Here is a 15,350-nt window from a genome sequence, read left to right on the forward strand (position 1 = left end):
GGAGAAAAGACTGATCCCATCCTCTCAATGCCTTGTCATCTTCTCTTGCTCACCATCTCAGGATGAAGGAGGAGTTTATTCAGGATCAAATACCTGGATTTACGTGCATTTGTGTAAGGACAGTATGTGATGGGAGGTGGAGCAAGGCTGAAATGTCCCTGCTCGGTACAGCAGGAATCATAATTGCACAAAAATTCTGCTAAGTGTGTATTCTTCAGCATGTTAGGACAGGACTTGGACAAGTTTCTCTGATGGGTTCACATGCAGAAGACGTTTTTATTGGTTTGTTTTTGGTTTGTTTTGTTGGTTTGTTGTCTATACATATGTTCAGTTTGGTTTTAAATTGTCACTTTGAATCCTTTCTATTTTGTAGATTTAAAAACTCCATTGCCTTTTGCAGTGGTAGCTTGATGCTCAACACACATGTCTAGGAGGATACATTTTTATTTGGTATTGATCTACAGAACATATTTGAGCTTCATTTCTTGGTTGTCTTAGTTGCACTTCCTTTCTTATAATGCTAGTGCCATCATGAGTGAGGATGCTTTGAAAAGCTTCCCTCCCTAGAAGTTGATCTTTCCTTCCTGGGCCTCTCCTTTTTAAGGATTCTCCTGTTGGGCCAAATAAATAATTAATCATAGTCACACAATGCTTGTGATGTTGTTCACTGTATGAGCACCTTTGAAGCAAAGAGAATTTCTACTGCATTGTAAGCCCAGACTGCCCTCAGTGACAGCCACAAAAACCAATCACATGACTGGAGTTCCTTGGATGTTACTAATGTCCAACTTTACTTCAAAGGACATCTTCCACATTATTTACAAAATATTAACCAAACCACAATGTCAGCTACAGCACACAAAAGCTGACTTGTAATCCACTTCATCTCAATAAATGATTACAGGCATGGTGGGATGGGACCATGGTTAAAGGCATGTGGGCAGGCATTGGGTTTTGCACTAGGATAAATAAATGGGATCATAGAATCATAAAATCTTTTTGGTTGTAAGAGACCTTCAAGATCATTGAACCAAACCACTAACTCACTCTACCAAGTCTGCTGCTAAACAGTGTCCCTCAGCACCTCTGTCTCTTTTTAAACACCTGCAAGCCATTTCCTATAATCCTATCTCTTGTTACTAGGGGGAAGAGACCAACACCCACCTTGATACAACCTCCTTTCAGGGACCTATAGAGAGCAACGAGGTCTCCCATCAGCCTCCTCTTCTCCAGACTACATAACCCCAGTTCCCTCAGCTGCTCCTCACCAAAGCTGTTCTTCAAACCCTTCACCAGCTTTACTGCCCTTCTATGGACCTGCTCCAGCACCTTAATGTCTTTCTTGTAGTGACAGATGGTGGGTTTCTCTTGATATTTAGGACAACATCTAGTTAAATATCAGGAAAAGATTATGCAGAGGACGTTGACTGGTAGGAGAAAAGTAATGAATCTCTCAGAGAACATGCATCACAGAGGAAAGTCAACACACACTCAGTGGCTGTTTTGCAATCTATTGTGTTCTAGCACCCTGTGATAGACACAGGCATTTAAGATGTAATCTCCTAAACCTCATGTCATTAGGGACTTTGGTTCTGGAGTTCCCAATTAATCATAACATTTCTAAGGCCTCATATCCTATTGACTTTGTGACCCAGGTCTTCACAGAAGCTTTATGAAAAAAAAATTATCAGCAGTGTTTAACAAGTTTGAATGTTGAGTCATGATTTACTTGGGGAGATCCCAGCCCAGACAAGTGACACTTCTGTGTCCTGTTAACGTGCCTGAGTGACAAGACAATGCTTCTTCCTACTTTCCAGAGGAGCAGCCTGTTCAAAAAAGAGATTGTAACCATAATCATATTTGACTGAATAGCTTGGGCTTGCCTCTTAGGGGAGAAAGATGTTGAGGGGGAAAGGAGCACTATTTGTGTACTCTTTTGTTTAATGTTGGTGGATATCCCTGGAACACATCACAAACTCTTGTATTACCTTGTGTTCAGTAAGTTACTCACCACACAGAGCAAGAAGCCCTTTCTCTTGGGGCAGGAGAACAGAAACAGTGTGCGCAGACCCTGTTATCCTTGCGCAGAAGGACATTCCATGCACAAGAACAATGTTGGTGTACTACGCATATGCACCTGGCTTTGCAAGCTTTGGGCGTAAAGCGACCTGAACAAGAACGAGACTGTTAGCAGAGATGCCATGTGGGTTACACTGGTTTCGGGGGAGCAGAAACAAGGACCAGAACCCTGGTGATGCACCCCTGAAGGAGGGAATTTAACCTCTGGAGTCTCTTCGCTGTTGCTTGAGGAAATGGCCTGAGGGCACCAGGGAAGGTTTAGGTTGGATATTAGGAGAAATTTCATCACTAAAAGGGTTATCAACAACAAGCAGCCCAGGAAGGTGGTTGAATCGCTATCCCTGGAGACGTTTAAAAGAGGTAGAGCAGGGGTGCTGAGCGACGCGGTTTATCACCAGTCTTGGTAGAGTTGGAAAATGGTTGGTCTCGATGATCCTAAAGCTCTTTTCAAACCGAAACGACTCTATGACCCTATGCTGCTCCTCGATTGAAGCGCATCAAACCATCCCTGTCCTCTCAGCCCTCCCCAGAGGCTGCAGGGAGCTGGGGCGAGGAGGACGACAGGAGGCAGGACAGGGGCTTCTGCTCCAAAACACCCCAGGGAACCCCGCGCTGCTGCCTAGCCGCTATTCCCCCTGAGGTGGCGGAGCAGGAGCAAGGAAGGCTGTGCCGGGGCCACGCCGCTTTTTTACGAGCAGCGGCGCAAATACGTTCGGCAGCTGCGAGGCAGAAGCCAGAGGGAAGCAAGATACCCCCCCCAGTCTCCTCCTCTTCCCGAACAAGTAAGCTCAGCTGAACCCTCGCCTCCCACTCATACCTCTTCCCAGCCCATATCCCAGGACAGGTGGCAGGTCCGCCCTTTCCCTACCTGGGCGGGGAAGGCACTGGCCGGTTCCACCTCCTTCTCCTCCTTCTCCTTGCTCCCGCCCCATCCTCCTCCTCCTCGGCGTCCCCAGAGGGAGCCCCTGCGCTCTGTAGCCGGGCGCGTCCCGTCCCGCAGCCGGCTCCAGCAGCTTCGCAAAAAGCCCCTGGCGCACCCGCAGCCGCCTGCAGCGGGAGAAGCACAAGCAGAAGGAAGAAGAGGAGGAAGGCAGCAGCAGCCCGCCTGCAACGGGGCACACACGTGTGCGCGCAAGCCTCGACGGCCGCCCTTCAGTATGCTGCGCGAGGCCGCGCAGAGTAGCGCGGCAGAGAGTAGCTGATTGCGGCCGCTGGAGGAGGGCCGAGCCGGACAGGACAGAGCAGAGCAGAGTGGGCTCCGCGGAAACCTCCGCTTGTCCATCCCGTCCCTACCACCGCCGCCGCCGCCCACCCCTCTCCGAGGCAGCGACAGCCCCGCAGCATGGGCGGCCGCAGTCCCCTCGCCGCTGTCCTGGTGCTGCTGCTGGGGAGCATCGCTTTCTGCTCCGCCGTGGAGGAAAAGAAAGGTAAAGAGAGGGTCGGGCAGCGGGGGTAGCGCCGGGCCGGCCTGCGGGGAAGGGCCGGGGGGGGTCCCGCCGCCGCCGCTGCTTTGCCGGCTGCGCCCCGCGGGACAGCGGCAGCCGGGGCCGCGGCTGCTGGTGGAGAGCGGCGGAGGAAAAGTCCTATTTTCTTTAAAAAAAAAAAATCTTCAAAACACAATAGAGAGCGGAGCAAGGGGGGGAACCCCCCTAAACTTATAGCAGGGATCACGCAGCTCCGACTTCCTGATTCTCGGCTTATTTTCTTTTGTGGGGGTGGAGGACATAAAAAGGAATAAGCCTTGGCACATCTCATCGCTTTTGCTGCTCTCCTTTCAAGGGGTTTGCTTTCTTCCCCCATTCTTTCCCACCCTTCCCCTCCTTGCCCGATTGCTCTCTTCAGAGAACTGTGCCCCGGCTGGGTCCCGGCGCATCCTTCACCGCTCCGCTCCCGGTACTCCCGCGGCCGAGCCTTGCCCGGCCGCCTCCGCTTGTCCTCTTAAATACGTATATAAATGTGCACACATATATCAAAAAGAAGAGCAATGTATCCGCGGCTGTGCCAGCTTGAAGGAGCCGTCCCGGCAGTGCGTGGGAACGGGGTGGCTGCTAGTGCCGCTGGTTTGGGGATTATTTTGCGGTTTGATTATTTACCTTTTTTTTTTTTTTTTCCCTGGTGAGAAAATGGTTTTAAATAGCGAGAAAACTTTTCTGGCCGGTTAGATCCATCATGTTTTCTCTGTGTGTGGTGCTGTCTTTTTCTAAGTTTGGAGCACAGGCCCCTGCTGCTGTTCCAGGCAGAGTAGTCCTCTTTATCTTGGACATCTGCCAGACAGGGGAAAAAAATGCAGATTTGGGTGGTTTCTTTCATGCTTTTCAAAGAAAAAATGGGGGAAAGAGACTTGATAGGTTTTAGAAGGGCTGATGCATGGCTTAAAGCAACCTGAGTTAGTCTTTCGTGACTGTGGACAGTAAAGCCACCCTGAAAGGGAGAAACACCCCATCCAAACGAACTAGTTTCACAACCTTTAAAAAGTGGAGAGATTCTCTGGTTCCAGGAATCAAGTCTGTACCTGTTGTTCATGTAACATGGGCAATTTTTCTTTACTGGTTTTCTTTCTGATTTTTTTTTTTCATTTACCTCTTTTTTTTTTTTTTTCTCCCCCCCCCCCCCTTTTTTTTTTTTTTTTTTTCCCATTTATTGGATTTCTTTGATTTTTTTTATTTCTTTCTTTTTCTTCTCTGGCTTTCTTTCTGGTTTGTTTTTAATTCCCTGGTTTGTTTCTGTATTTTTTCCCCTCTCACCTTTGCAGAATGCTGAGAAGTGAGGTTACTCCATCAGCCTTGCTTCAGTTAGAAGTCTATCGAGATGCAGTCTCAGGTGCACATGCTCTATAGAATATATGAAGGAGAAATAGCTTGTTTGTAGTGTTTAATCCTGTGTCTCATAAACTTAGGAGGATGCTGGTCATTTGAGGATTACTGAATAGTCAACAGCTAAGTGGCAAACCCAATAGAGATTATTCTCATTATGTTCCGTCAGCAAGTAACTGTTCCTCTGAGGAGAGCTGGAGGCTCCATGGCAAAGGGGAATGAAGGCAGAACAGTTTCTGCAGGAGCATTAATAGATTGATCTTCATATTAATTTCACCCCCTGCTTAAAAGTAAGCAAGAAAAATCTATCAGGGTAGCAAAATGAAGCAGCATTGAGAATTGTGAAGTTTTTGGTCTGAAGCAACAGGTCAAGCAAGTAATAGAACATTAGTATATGTGGAGGATGTGTCTCTTTGGCCAAGTGGTAGGACCCAGCATCAGAATTCTGAGTAATTCTGGAAGTAAATGTGCTGGAATAAATGCATCCAGCACTCTTGAGTTTTAAGACCAAATTCAGTGGTTTTTTGAAGTGCAAATCACATATGAAACCACACTTTTTAAAACTTCAACCCCATTTGCTCTATTACCATAAAAAGGAGATATCTGGGGGGAGGGGAGAAAGACCTGGACAAATGTTATTTTTGCTAGAAGAATGTCAGAATCAACCTGTAGAATCTGATCAACATGATGCTTGGATGGAAATTCAAATACAATTGTATCTTTCCCTAAAACTGTGGAACAAGTTCTTTGAATATGGATGAGAAAAAACTGGTTTAGTTCTGACAGTGTGCTCATTATGATATAAAAACCCCCAAACCGTGCATATTTCAGAATCAAACAGTGTTGTTGGAAGCTGAGGTATACTCACAGGTATCAGTAGTTGCCTCTATCTCTGTCTACCTGCCCTGATATTGACCCACATTAGCCACAGCAGAATGAATCCAGATATGATCCTGCGTGGTGGTACCTGAAACAAATACCTGTGACATGGCGTGCATCTGAGCTGGGTCCATTTGCTGTGTGCTGGATGACAGTACTACAGCTGAGCAAACTGGTTTTATGGTGCTATACATTGGGTTTATTTTGATCTGTAGCTGCAGCCGTTGTAGAATGGCAGTGGGCTGCTCCATGACGGCAGCGTGCGCGCCAGCTGGTAGCTGCAGAAATTGGCTGTGGTGGCCTTCTGTACTTGATGTCTTACATTGCTTTCTGAGAAACAGGAAAACTAAGTCCTTTAAGGATGTTTGAAGTATTTTCATGTGAAATGAAAAAGGTACATCTATAGAATCACAGAATCATTTTGGTTGGAAAAACCTTGAAGATCATTGAGTCCAACCATTACCTAACTCTGCCAAGGCTGGTGCTAAAGCATGTCCCTCAGCACTACTTCTTTGCCTCTTTCAAACACCTCCGGGGTGGGCATTCAACCACCTCCCTGGTGAGTCCGTTCCAGTGATTGAGAGCCCTTGCAGTGAAGATGTTTCTTCTAATACCCAGCCTAACTGCTGTTATGTATTGCTGCCGTTTACGTTGCTCTGTAGTTTCTGCCCTGTATGTTATTCCATGTTTGCTTGCAACAGATGTATACAAGTAGACTAATCTTTGTGGCTTGTGTAGGGCTTGATCTGGTTACATGCAAGCATTCAGTGCCTTTTCGGAGGCCCTCCAGTGTAACTCGGCTGGTACTCCATGGGAATAGAGATCTCACAGGAAATCCCTGTGAAATGTGCCTGTCCTGGAAGTGAGCATGGGAGACTCCCAGGAGCAGGCAGATGCCCGCACTCTGTGGAATAGGCACAGGCTGCCTATTCCACACACTTGTGGAATAGGCTGCCTGCCCTGTCTGCCTGGAGTCCCTTGCTCCTGTTACAGAGCTGGGGTTCCTGGTACACAGTCCTGCCATTCCAGCATTTGTGTTATAACTGGTGGAAGGGAAGTTTTCTGTGTGGAGACAGAAGAGAATGTGTGTGCATGTATTTGTTTCTTATCTAACATCTTGTTGTTGCACTATTTTATTTTATTATTTTATTTTATTCTCCTTGGTAAGTGATTGAACTTTTGTGAGTTTGGAAACTAAAATAAATCTGTAGCCTTGGTAACAAGTGCAGCTAGAGGTAGGGAAATGTTGATACTGATACAGTCGAATTTAGTGAGATAATAAAATATAATTAACAAGTAGTCTTGGGTGTAGACCTACTCTTACTCCACTGCCTCAGTGTGTGGATATTGAGACCAAAAAGCAAACGGCATGGGTCAGGGCAATTTCTGAGAGGCAGGGGAGGTAAAGTGCCATCAGTCCTTAAGTCAGGCAGTCTGCAAATTACAGTGTCTGTGTGTGAAATGTGACAGAGGGGGTTGTCCTCTCAGCACAGTGTGTGTGTGGTGAGCAAAGTGCAAGCTGAAGTGACAGGAATTACAAATGTGCTATTTCTTGCATCAGGAGTATATGAAGAGATTTGCAGATAAGTAAAAACCCAAGATCAATGCCCTGGAGACTTTACAATCCAAACAGTCCATTGTAATTTATTTGTTAATTTATAGAGAGAGACTTTCAGGGAGTGTTGCACGATGCCATTATGGTCCTCAGGGCTGACTTTTGCATTTGGGTATCCATGTATCACTGAAATCACTGGGATATGCTAGCTTTAGCAGCAAGATAGCTGACTAGCCAAACCAGTTCCTTCAGAAGGTGTCCTTATCTTCCTTGAGCACAAACTGCCTTTGCTTAATAGCTCTTCGGAAATCAGCCCAGTGAAAGGTTTACTTAATTTAGAAGGGATGACAGTACCTTCATGGAATGGTTTTGCATAGAAACTGTGGATATTGCTGGAAACTCCTGGGTTAGTCCAAGTTTCGGCAGGATGTGTGCATCAGAGGGTGCAGTCACACCGCATGTGAGTGGAGTGTCTCAGAAAGAGCTAACATGCATTCAAAACCAGTAGTTGGTATGTTGTGTTTATAAGCATTGTTGTGTTAGGCCTGTATTGCAAAGGGACTTGTGTAATCATAAAATGGTAGGGGTTGAAAGGGACCTCTGGAGATCATATAGACCACCCCTCCCTGCTCACGCAGGTACACTCCAATCAGGTTGCACAGGAATGTGTCCAGATGGGTTTTGAATGTCTCCAGAGGAGACTCTAAAACTGCTCTGGGCAGCCTGTTCCAGTGCTCCATCACCCTCAAAGCAGAGAATTTTCTCCTTAAGATCAAGTGAAACCTCCTGTGTTCCTCCTTGTGTAATGCAAATGTGGTTGTACTGCTGGAGAAATGCTTTGACATGTAGAATTTTAATTGAGGTAGCCAGAACTGGCTGTGCCCACACAAACATCCACTGGCTGCTCTACATTAGGAGCACTTGCTGGGGTGACCCAGCTGACAATCCTTTGTAATTTAGACTTGTTAAAATGGGGGTGAGGTCTAATTTTGTAAAAAAGATGACCTACTAGCTAGAGTGATTGTTCTTTTGGAAGACTGTGGATTTCAACAAGCATCTTCTATATGTGATTAGAATTTCCCAAAACCTCATTCTGCCCTACTGCTCTCCTTGGGCATGATGATGTTGGGTTGACAGTTGGACTTGGTGATCTTAGAGGTCTTTTCCAACCTCAGTGATTCTGTGCTCTATTAGGGAAAGGTTGAGTTCTGGTGGTGGTGGGACTGCTGGTACAGGAGTCACACTCAACCCGCCTGGGATTTTTCTGCTTTTAGGAGAAAGGGAAAGTGATTAGGAAAGGCAGCAGAGCGTTTATTTGCTCCTCAGTGAAAGGCATGTTCATGCTTTTCATTTCTCAGATTGACTCTGGAGTAGTTGTAGGAGTGTGGCCTCTGATGAATACTCAAGCAGCAGTTGTTGCTTGTGACGGGTTGTCACCTGCCTTGTTCTTGCCTCAAGGTGACCTTAAGCAAAATGTTTTGATGTTAAGTGCAGGTGGAGAAGTTAGTGCACAGTTTGCATCTTGTGGGTCCTAATCAGGTGCTTCAACCAGTGGCTGTGATGGGGGCAATGACCGGGAGCTGTGTGGTGTTGAGGTCTACAGCAGGATAGCAGAAATAGTGATGAGGGATTAGCAGGTGGGCCCTCAACTCTGGGATGCACCCTTGATTTGATGTCCCTGGGCCTGCATAGTGAGGGTGGGATGGAAGCTCTCTGGGATGTAACTCATCAGAGATCCTGTTTGCTTTGGAGAGCTTGTGATGTGCACGAGGACACAGAGAGCCAGCAATATGGATTTAGCAGTGCTCTGTAGGTGTGGGTCAAAAGTGTTCTGGTAAACTTTTTTTGCCAGGAATTAATGATTGGAATCCACTGCTGTGGACTCTTGACAAGCCATCCTTCAGCTCCATATAGTACCTGCTGACCCTGTAAAAGATGTCTTGAGTTTACCTTCTCCTGTGCCCCTTCACTTCCAGGAAAGCTTTATTAGTGTAGGTGTAGTGCAAGAGCTAGTGTCGCTTCTGCCCATTTTGGGTTTTGATGTGTTACTTGCTTGGATTCCAACTACAGCAAATGGGACTGTAATGCTTCTTTTTTTAGGGCTGAATTCTGCTGACCTAAAAATATTGAGTAATAGCATATTTTTTTAATATTATTATTTTTTCTTCAGAAATAGTTACAGAACCTTTGGCATGAATATGAGCAGCAGAAGTCATTCCTAAAGGAAGTGTGGAGAGAAAGAAGGCGGGGGGGGGGGGCGGGGAAATGTACTCCTCTGTGCAGAGAAGTTATACCAAAATAAATGTCTATTCCTGCTGAAGCAAGATTATTTATTGAGAACTATGTCATGCCTCCATAGTTTGTCTTATGGGGAGGATCTGTAGGTTTGGGTCTTGTGCTTTCTGTGCTTAATAATGTTCTTATGGGCTGTTCCCAGGGAAGAGCAAGAAACTCACTGGTGAAACTGTGTGTTTGAACAGCAAAACTTTCTGATGACCGGAGTGAAAAGATGAGGCTGTGTGTGGGTTGCCCATTGAGCTAAGAAGTAGCAGCACCTCTAAAAATGTGACATCTTATTTTTCTGAAGAGCAGAAGCCGTTGCTAGGAGTGAGCAACACTGGATTTATGCAGCCTGTATAGGTGTGTGAGCTTTTGGTTTGAAGTTTTAATGCAAAGTGAGTTTTGCCTGTTGACACATCCATACAAGGCAGATGCAAGGTTCCTCCTCCTGCCAACGTGCCTTCTCCTGCCCAGCACATCTGCGTACATGAAAGCAAACATCTACGTGTTCACATGCATGTCCTACTAGGAGAGTGTATCAAATCATGGGTGGGTTTTGTTTGTTTCAGTGGTTGTAGAGGGGAAAAAATCCCACAACCAAAACAACAAACCCTGGAAAAACAAAAATAACAACTTCCAGTCAAGCTAAAACAAATGTATCAGAGTGATTCTAGTGAAGTGAAGGGAAAAAAAGCCCAACCCAACAATAAAACCCCAACAAAACCCAAACCTGTTTCATGATAATCTGGGAGACTAAATTTAACCTGAGACCACTTCTTTTCTTTTTAAGTTGGGTAAGAAGGAAAATGAAATGCTTTTTGAAATGAAAATTTGTAAGTTTATTTTAAAAGTACCAGAAGGCCACTGGATTTTCTTATGCCTCCCTCCCACTCAGTTTTTTTGGCCAAGATATGTTTGTAGAGTTTGGCTCAAAATAGTGAACCAAATTCAATTTAGCTCTTTTCCCCCTCCCAAAAAACTTCAGGTTTTTGGGAGTGGAGTAAGCCACTGCATAAAGAGCTCTGCTCCAGTTTGAGTGAATCTTAAGTAGAGAATTATACAATCATTAAGGTTGGAAAAGACCAAGATCATTGGGTCCAACTGTCGGCCTAAGACCGCCATGGCCATTAAACCATGTCCCCAAGTGCCATGTCCACACATTTCTTGAACACCTCTTGACTCCCCTCCCTGGGCAGCCTGTTCCAATGCCTGAGCACTCTTTCAGGAAAGACATTTTTCCTGATACCCAACCTAAAACCTCCTCTAGTGTGTAGAGATAAATACAATCTCAGATGTTTGTGATAGCTTTTATTTCCATTGCCATAACATGAAATAAAGTTAGAATTAAAATAAATAAATAAAATAAATATTTAATTGAAAAAGAAAGAAAGAAAAAAGCTTGGTATCCACTACCTCTGTGGCCTCTCTGTGTTCAGTGCCTTCACCACACCTTGCTAACCTCTGTCTGGAGGAGGAGCTGGAGGCTTGTAACCTTCCTGGCTTGGAGGCGCAGAAGCAGGCAGGCTGGGGCTTTGGGCAGGAGGGGTGAAAGCTGCTGAGCAGTAGCAGTGCCCCAAGGGCTAACTGTGCTCTGTGTAGGTTAAAAGCCTTCTCCTGCATCTAGCGGTTATGGCTCTGTGGTTTTTACCTTGCAAGAGGTCTCCCATGAAGGGTGAGTAGCCTTCCTGGGTGTACCCTCTAGCTCCATGGAAAAGTGGTGGGTTTGCCAGCCCCTTTCATTCCCAACAGGGGGAAATAAAAATTCAAATAAAAATATGTGAAACCAGCATAGATGATTTTGCCAGAACCAGTCTGCCAGGGTAAACAGCTGCTGGTGAGGTGCAGGGGCCAGTGGGCCTGGGTGAGTTGGCAGGGACCATGTCAGGAAGGATGTTTTCCAGGGAAGATGTGGAAGGAAGGAGGAGAGGATATAAACCAGCTGTCTTGCTGACAGGATAGTAGGTTTTTAGCTCTGGCTTTTATGAGAAGAAAATTATCAGTTTGTGGGAATGGTGTTTCTGTGTGTTTGGTAATCAGAATTTGGTGGCATAATCCCTGCCTTCCTGTCACCAGATTCAGCAGTAAACATGAAGATAACCATGAGAGTCCTGGAAATCAGCTGCTCTTGGCACTGGGGCACTGTGACTTGGTGGAGCACATCTCCTAGGTAGGGAAAAGTATTATTTTACCTATCAGAAGCCACAGGACTGGAGCCACAGCAGTTTTGAGTGGTTGTCTGAAGGTATACAGCTGACCACAGGTGAAGTTGCCTACTAGGAATTTGGCTCCCCACCCCATGCCCAAGCTAGCAATAAACACTGCCTGGAGTTGAAGGTAACATCCTCTTCAGGGCCTTGTACACAGGCTTTGAAACCATGTCTCTCACACAGCATCATTTCTCTTCTTTCTTGAAGGCCTTCCTTCATGTCCTTCCCTGGGGATGTACCTCCTGATGGAGTCTGGGAGTAGCTTGGGATGAGGTTGCCTATGGTGGCATGCATCTGGCTTGGCTTCTTGTGATTGTAGGGTGCTCATTCCCCTTCCTGCCTGCAGTAGGGCTCAGCATGCCTGGTCTCTTGTTCCATTGCCCCAGGAGAAGCCCTGGCACCTTCTGAAATAACAGTGGTGTGAGACAGTAGCTGCAAGTCAAGATTTGGGGTAAACAGATGTAAAGCCTGAATTGTTTCTTAAATGATGCTTTCTACATAGCTACAGCACAGTTGTGATGACAATTTTCAGATTTGCAAGGTATAACTGAAACAAAAAACCACCACCACCAAAACCAAGCCAAAAGGATTATGGCTACTTCTGTCTGGGGATATGTATTCACTCCCTCCAAATTTAGATCTGAGACACATGTGTGTCCTTCTGAAAGGTGGATTTGACTCATGTCTGAGGAAGTAAGCTTCTTTTGTAGAACAGTTGTGCATTCTGAAGTTCAGTTGGGAAGTAAGATGAAGGAAGGAGTCAGGGTTCGAGGAAGAAGCTTGTTTTAGCAGTTGGGGCAGTTGTTTCAACAATGCCTTTAGCAAAGTAGTACGAGGCTGTTTGAACAAATCAGGAACTAGTTCCCATGATTCAGATTGAATCACGTAGTTCCAGTCATTTGAATAAATAAATGACTTCTAGTAAATGAGACAACCTCTACAATTAGGATGGCATGCTGCATATTTAATCTTATTTATTATGTGGTTTTCAATAGATATGATTAAGTGGGGTTGCACTTGGAATGCTAGGTAGCATTTCAACACAAGCCACTTAACCAAAGCTTTCATTCAAATGAGGTCTGCGTTTGTTTTGTGCAGGTGGCATTGTGCTATGTATCTTCAACACTTAGGTTTTCTCATTAATTTTCCACCAGCAGGGAAAAGAAGTCATCTTGCCAAGTGCACCTCCATTTTACTTAATTGTAGCAGGGAATTCTCAGGCAGCTGCTTCCCAGACATTTGCAGTTTGCTACAGTCTTAGCTTTCCTTCCTTCTTCCTGAGCCTTCAACTCCAATAGATGTGGAATAACCAGAGATGCAGAAAACTGCTTTTCTCAGATGTGCTTCTGGATTACATGTATCCCTGGTGTTTCCAAGGAGATGTGCTTCATGGTTCACCTACAGCTTCTGCTGTTGGGTTTGGACTCGTGACAAGAGCATTGTCACTTGGTGTGGAAGATGAGGAAGAAAAGATCTTCCTGGCCTTTGTTATTTTGGAGATTGTCTTGTTTTGAAGTTGTGTCTCTCACAGCAGGTCTGGAAAAGGAAAAGTAGAAATCATATTTATCTTGTGTGCTTAGCTTCTACCTACCTGGAAAGGGGGATAAATAGTTGAGTTGCAGCGGTTTTATCTTGGTATTAAAAGGTAAATGTGATCTCTTGCATTTATAACCTTAAATTTGATCACTTGCAATGAGGATGTCTGTAGTAGGAGGTGAAGTCAAAACTTGGGCATCTTCGATTATCTGGTAGGATCTGATAATTTCTTAAAACATCTGTGTTAGGCTACATGCCAAATTAATGAATCAGTTTGATACTTCTCTTTTTGTTTGGGTTTTAAAAGGATTGTCAGTGAAATGCTCTCTTATTTCCATCTGGTCTTCAAAAAGTAATTAAGTGTTGAGCAATGGTGATGTCAGTCTGTTTCCTACCTAATAAGCTTGCAAGGTGCTCTTGTTAATGATTTTATTATTTCAGAGCTGCTCTTGTTCTCCTTTTCCCTCCTTAATGAGGCAGGTCCCCTAGGCATCATCACTTTTTCAAGGCTATCCATGGCAGATGAACTAATCCAGCACCATGGAAGTTTGTGTTCATCAATGTGGAAGATGCTTCCATCAGTACTCATAGATAATTCTCCCTGACACTTTAAAAGATTTGTCAAGTGCAAACAAAGAACAGACCGTTTTGCTAAATGAGGGTCATCTTGATTTGAACATCAGCAGCCTGGTTTGCATCAAGGAGCATATAGTGTTCAGTGAATTAAGAGTAAATATAGCTAATTAACACCTCTCTTTCTTTTGTATCTGGTCATTAGTTACTACCAAATTTTAATTCCTGATAGCATAGGGCATGGAAGGTGTCAATGCCAAGCTCGGGTCAAGAACTAAATTGTTTGAGATTCTGGGGGGAAATATTCCCTTCTTTTTCAGCTTCATTGCCTATTTCCCAGAGCTGTCTCTGTGTGCCATGGAGTTAGTTAAGACATTTGCCATAGAGTGAACACATGTAGGCTTATATAGTCAGCTAACATCTGTACTTTGTATTTCATCATAGGAAGAGAAAAATCTGAACTGGTTATGGGCACTTAGAATAGAATAGAATTAACCAGGTTGGAAAAGACCTTTGAGATCATCGAGTCCAACCTATCATCCAACACCATCTAATCAACTAAACAATGGCACCAAGCACCCCATTCAGTCTCTTCCTAAACACCTCCAGTGATGGTGACTCCACCACCTCCCTGAGCAGCCAAAGGGTCTTGGACTTTGAAAGGGTCTTGGACTGTGTTCACCTGGCTTTGTGTGCTACCAACCATTTGAATCCTGCCTGTAACCTAAACTCAAATACTGCTTCAAAGACTCAGATAATTGCAGAAATAACAAACGTATGACTTCTGAGTAAACAGACCAGTTGTAGTAGAGAGGATTAGAAAATGGACTTTCTGGGCCAACACTGTACTATTGAGAGTGATGATATCATCCTGGTAATCGCACTGTTGGGCTTAATGGCCCATAAAGTTTGATAAAAGCTTTCCTAAAATTGTCAGCAATAATTCCCTTCATTGTTAGATTGCCAGTGAATGTCTTCAGCCCCTGGAATAAATTGCTACCATCAATTCTGTTTATGTGATGATATGAAATAAGACTTTTGCTCTGAAGGTGTAATAACTCAAAATAAAAAACACTGTCTGCTGAAAATGAATGGGTTAGGTCCACAGTTGCTCTAACTGCCCAGAACTTTGTCTCCTGGGCTGGGTCAGGGCAGGTTTACATCTGAAGCTCTAGACCCAGGTGTAGAGAATAGGCACCTATTCATTACCTCTGCCAGGTGCTGGCTGGGTCAGCAGAAATGGGCAACGTTATTATGGGTTATGTATGAAAATTGAGAAACAGTTGAAGTTTGCTTTGGCTGAGCTTGGTTATTAGTTTTCTCTCTGACTTTTGGGGCAGGACAGTTATTAGAAGGTGAACATTAAAAAGGTGTTGTTATTCTCATAGGCATTAATATGCCAATCTAAAAAAAAAAAATATGGAGGAG

The 15,350-nt window shown here is 44.8% G+C and overlaps 1 protein-coding gene across 2 annotated transcripts in view; it reads left to right on the forward strand.

Annotated features, from left to right (window-relative positions):
- Positions 1 to 3,008: 3,008 nt before the first annotated feature.
- EGFR (epidermal growth factor receptor) overlaps positions 3,009 to 15,350 on the forward strand; it is a 185,673-nt gene continuing 173,331 nt past the window's right edge. For both annotated transcript variants that reach the window (XM_068152558.1, XM_068152559.1), the window contains exon 1: positions 3,009 to 3,506. In XM_068152558.1, coding sequence (XP_068008659.1) covers positions 3,422 to 3,506 — 85 coding nt within the window. In that variant the 5' untranslated portion in view covers positions 3,009 to 3,421. The remainder of the gene's footprint in view (positions 3,507 to 15,350) is intronic.

The sequence above is a fragment of the Melanerpes formicivorus genome, unplaced genomic scaffold, assembly GCF_026170545.1.
Source record: "Melanerpes formicivorus ecotype bairdi unplaced genomic scaffold, bMelFor1.0.p_v2 SCAF_24, whole genome shotgun sequence".
Classification (NCBI taxonomy): domain Eukaryota; kingdom Metazoa; phylum Chordata; class Aves; order Piciformes; family Picidae; genus Melanerpes; species Melanerpes formicivorus.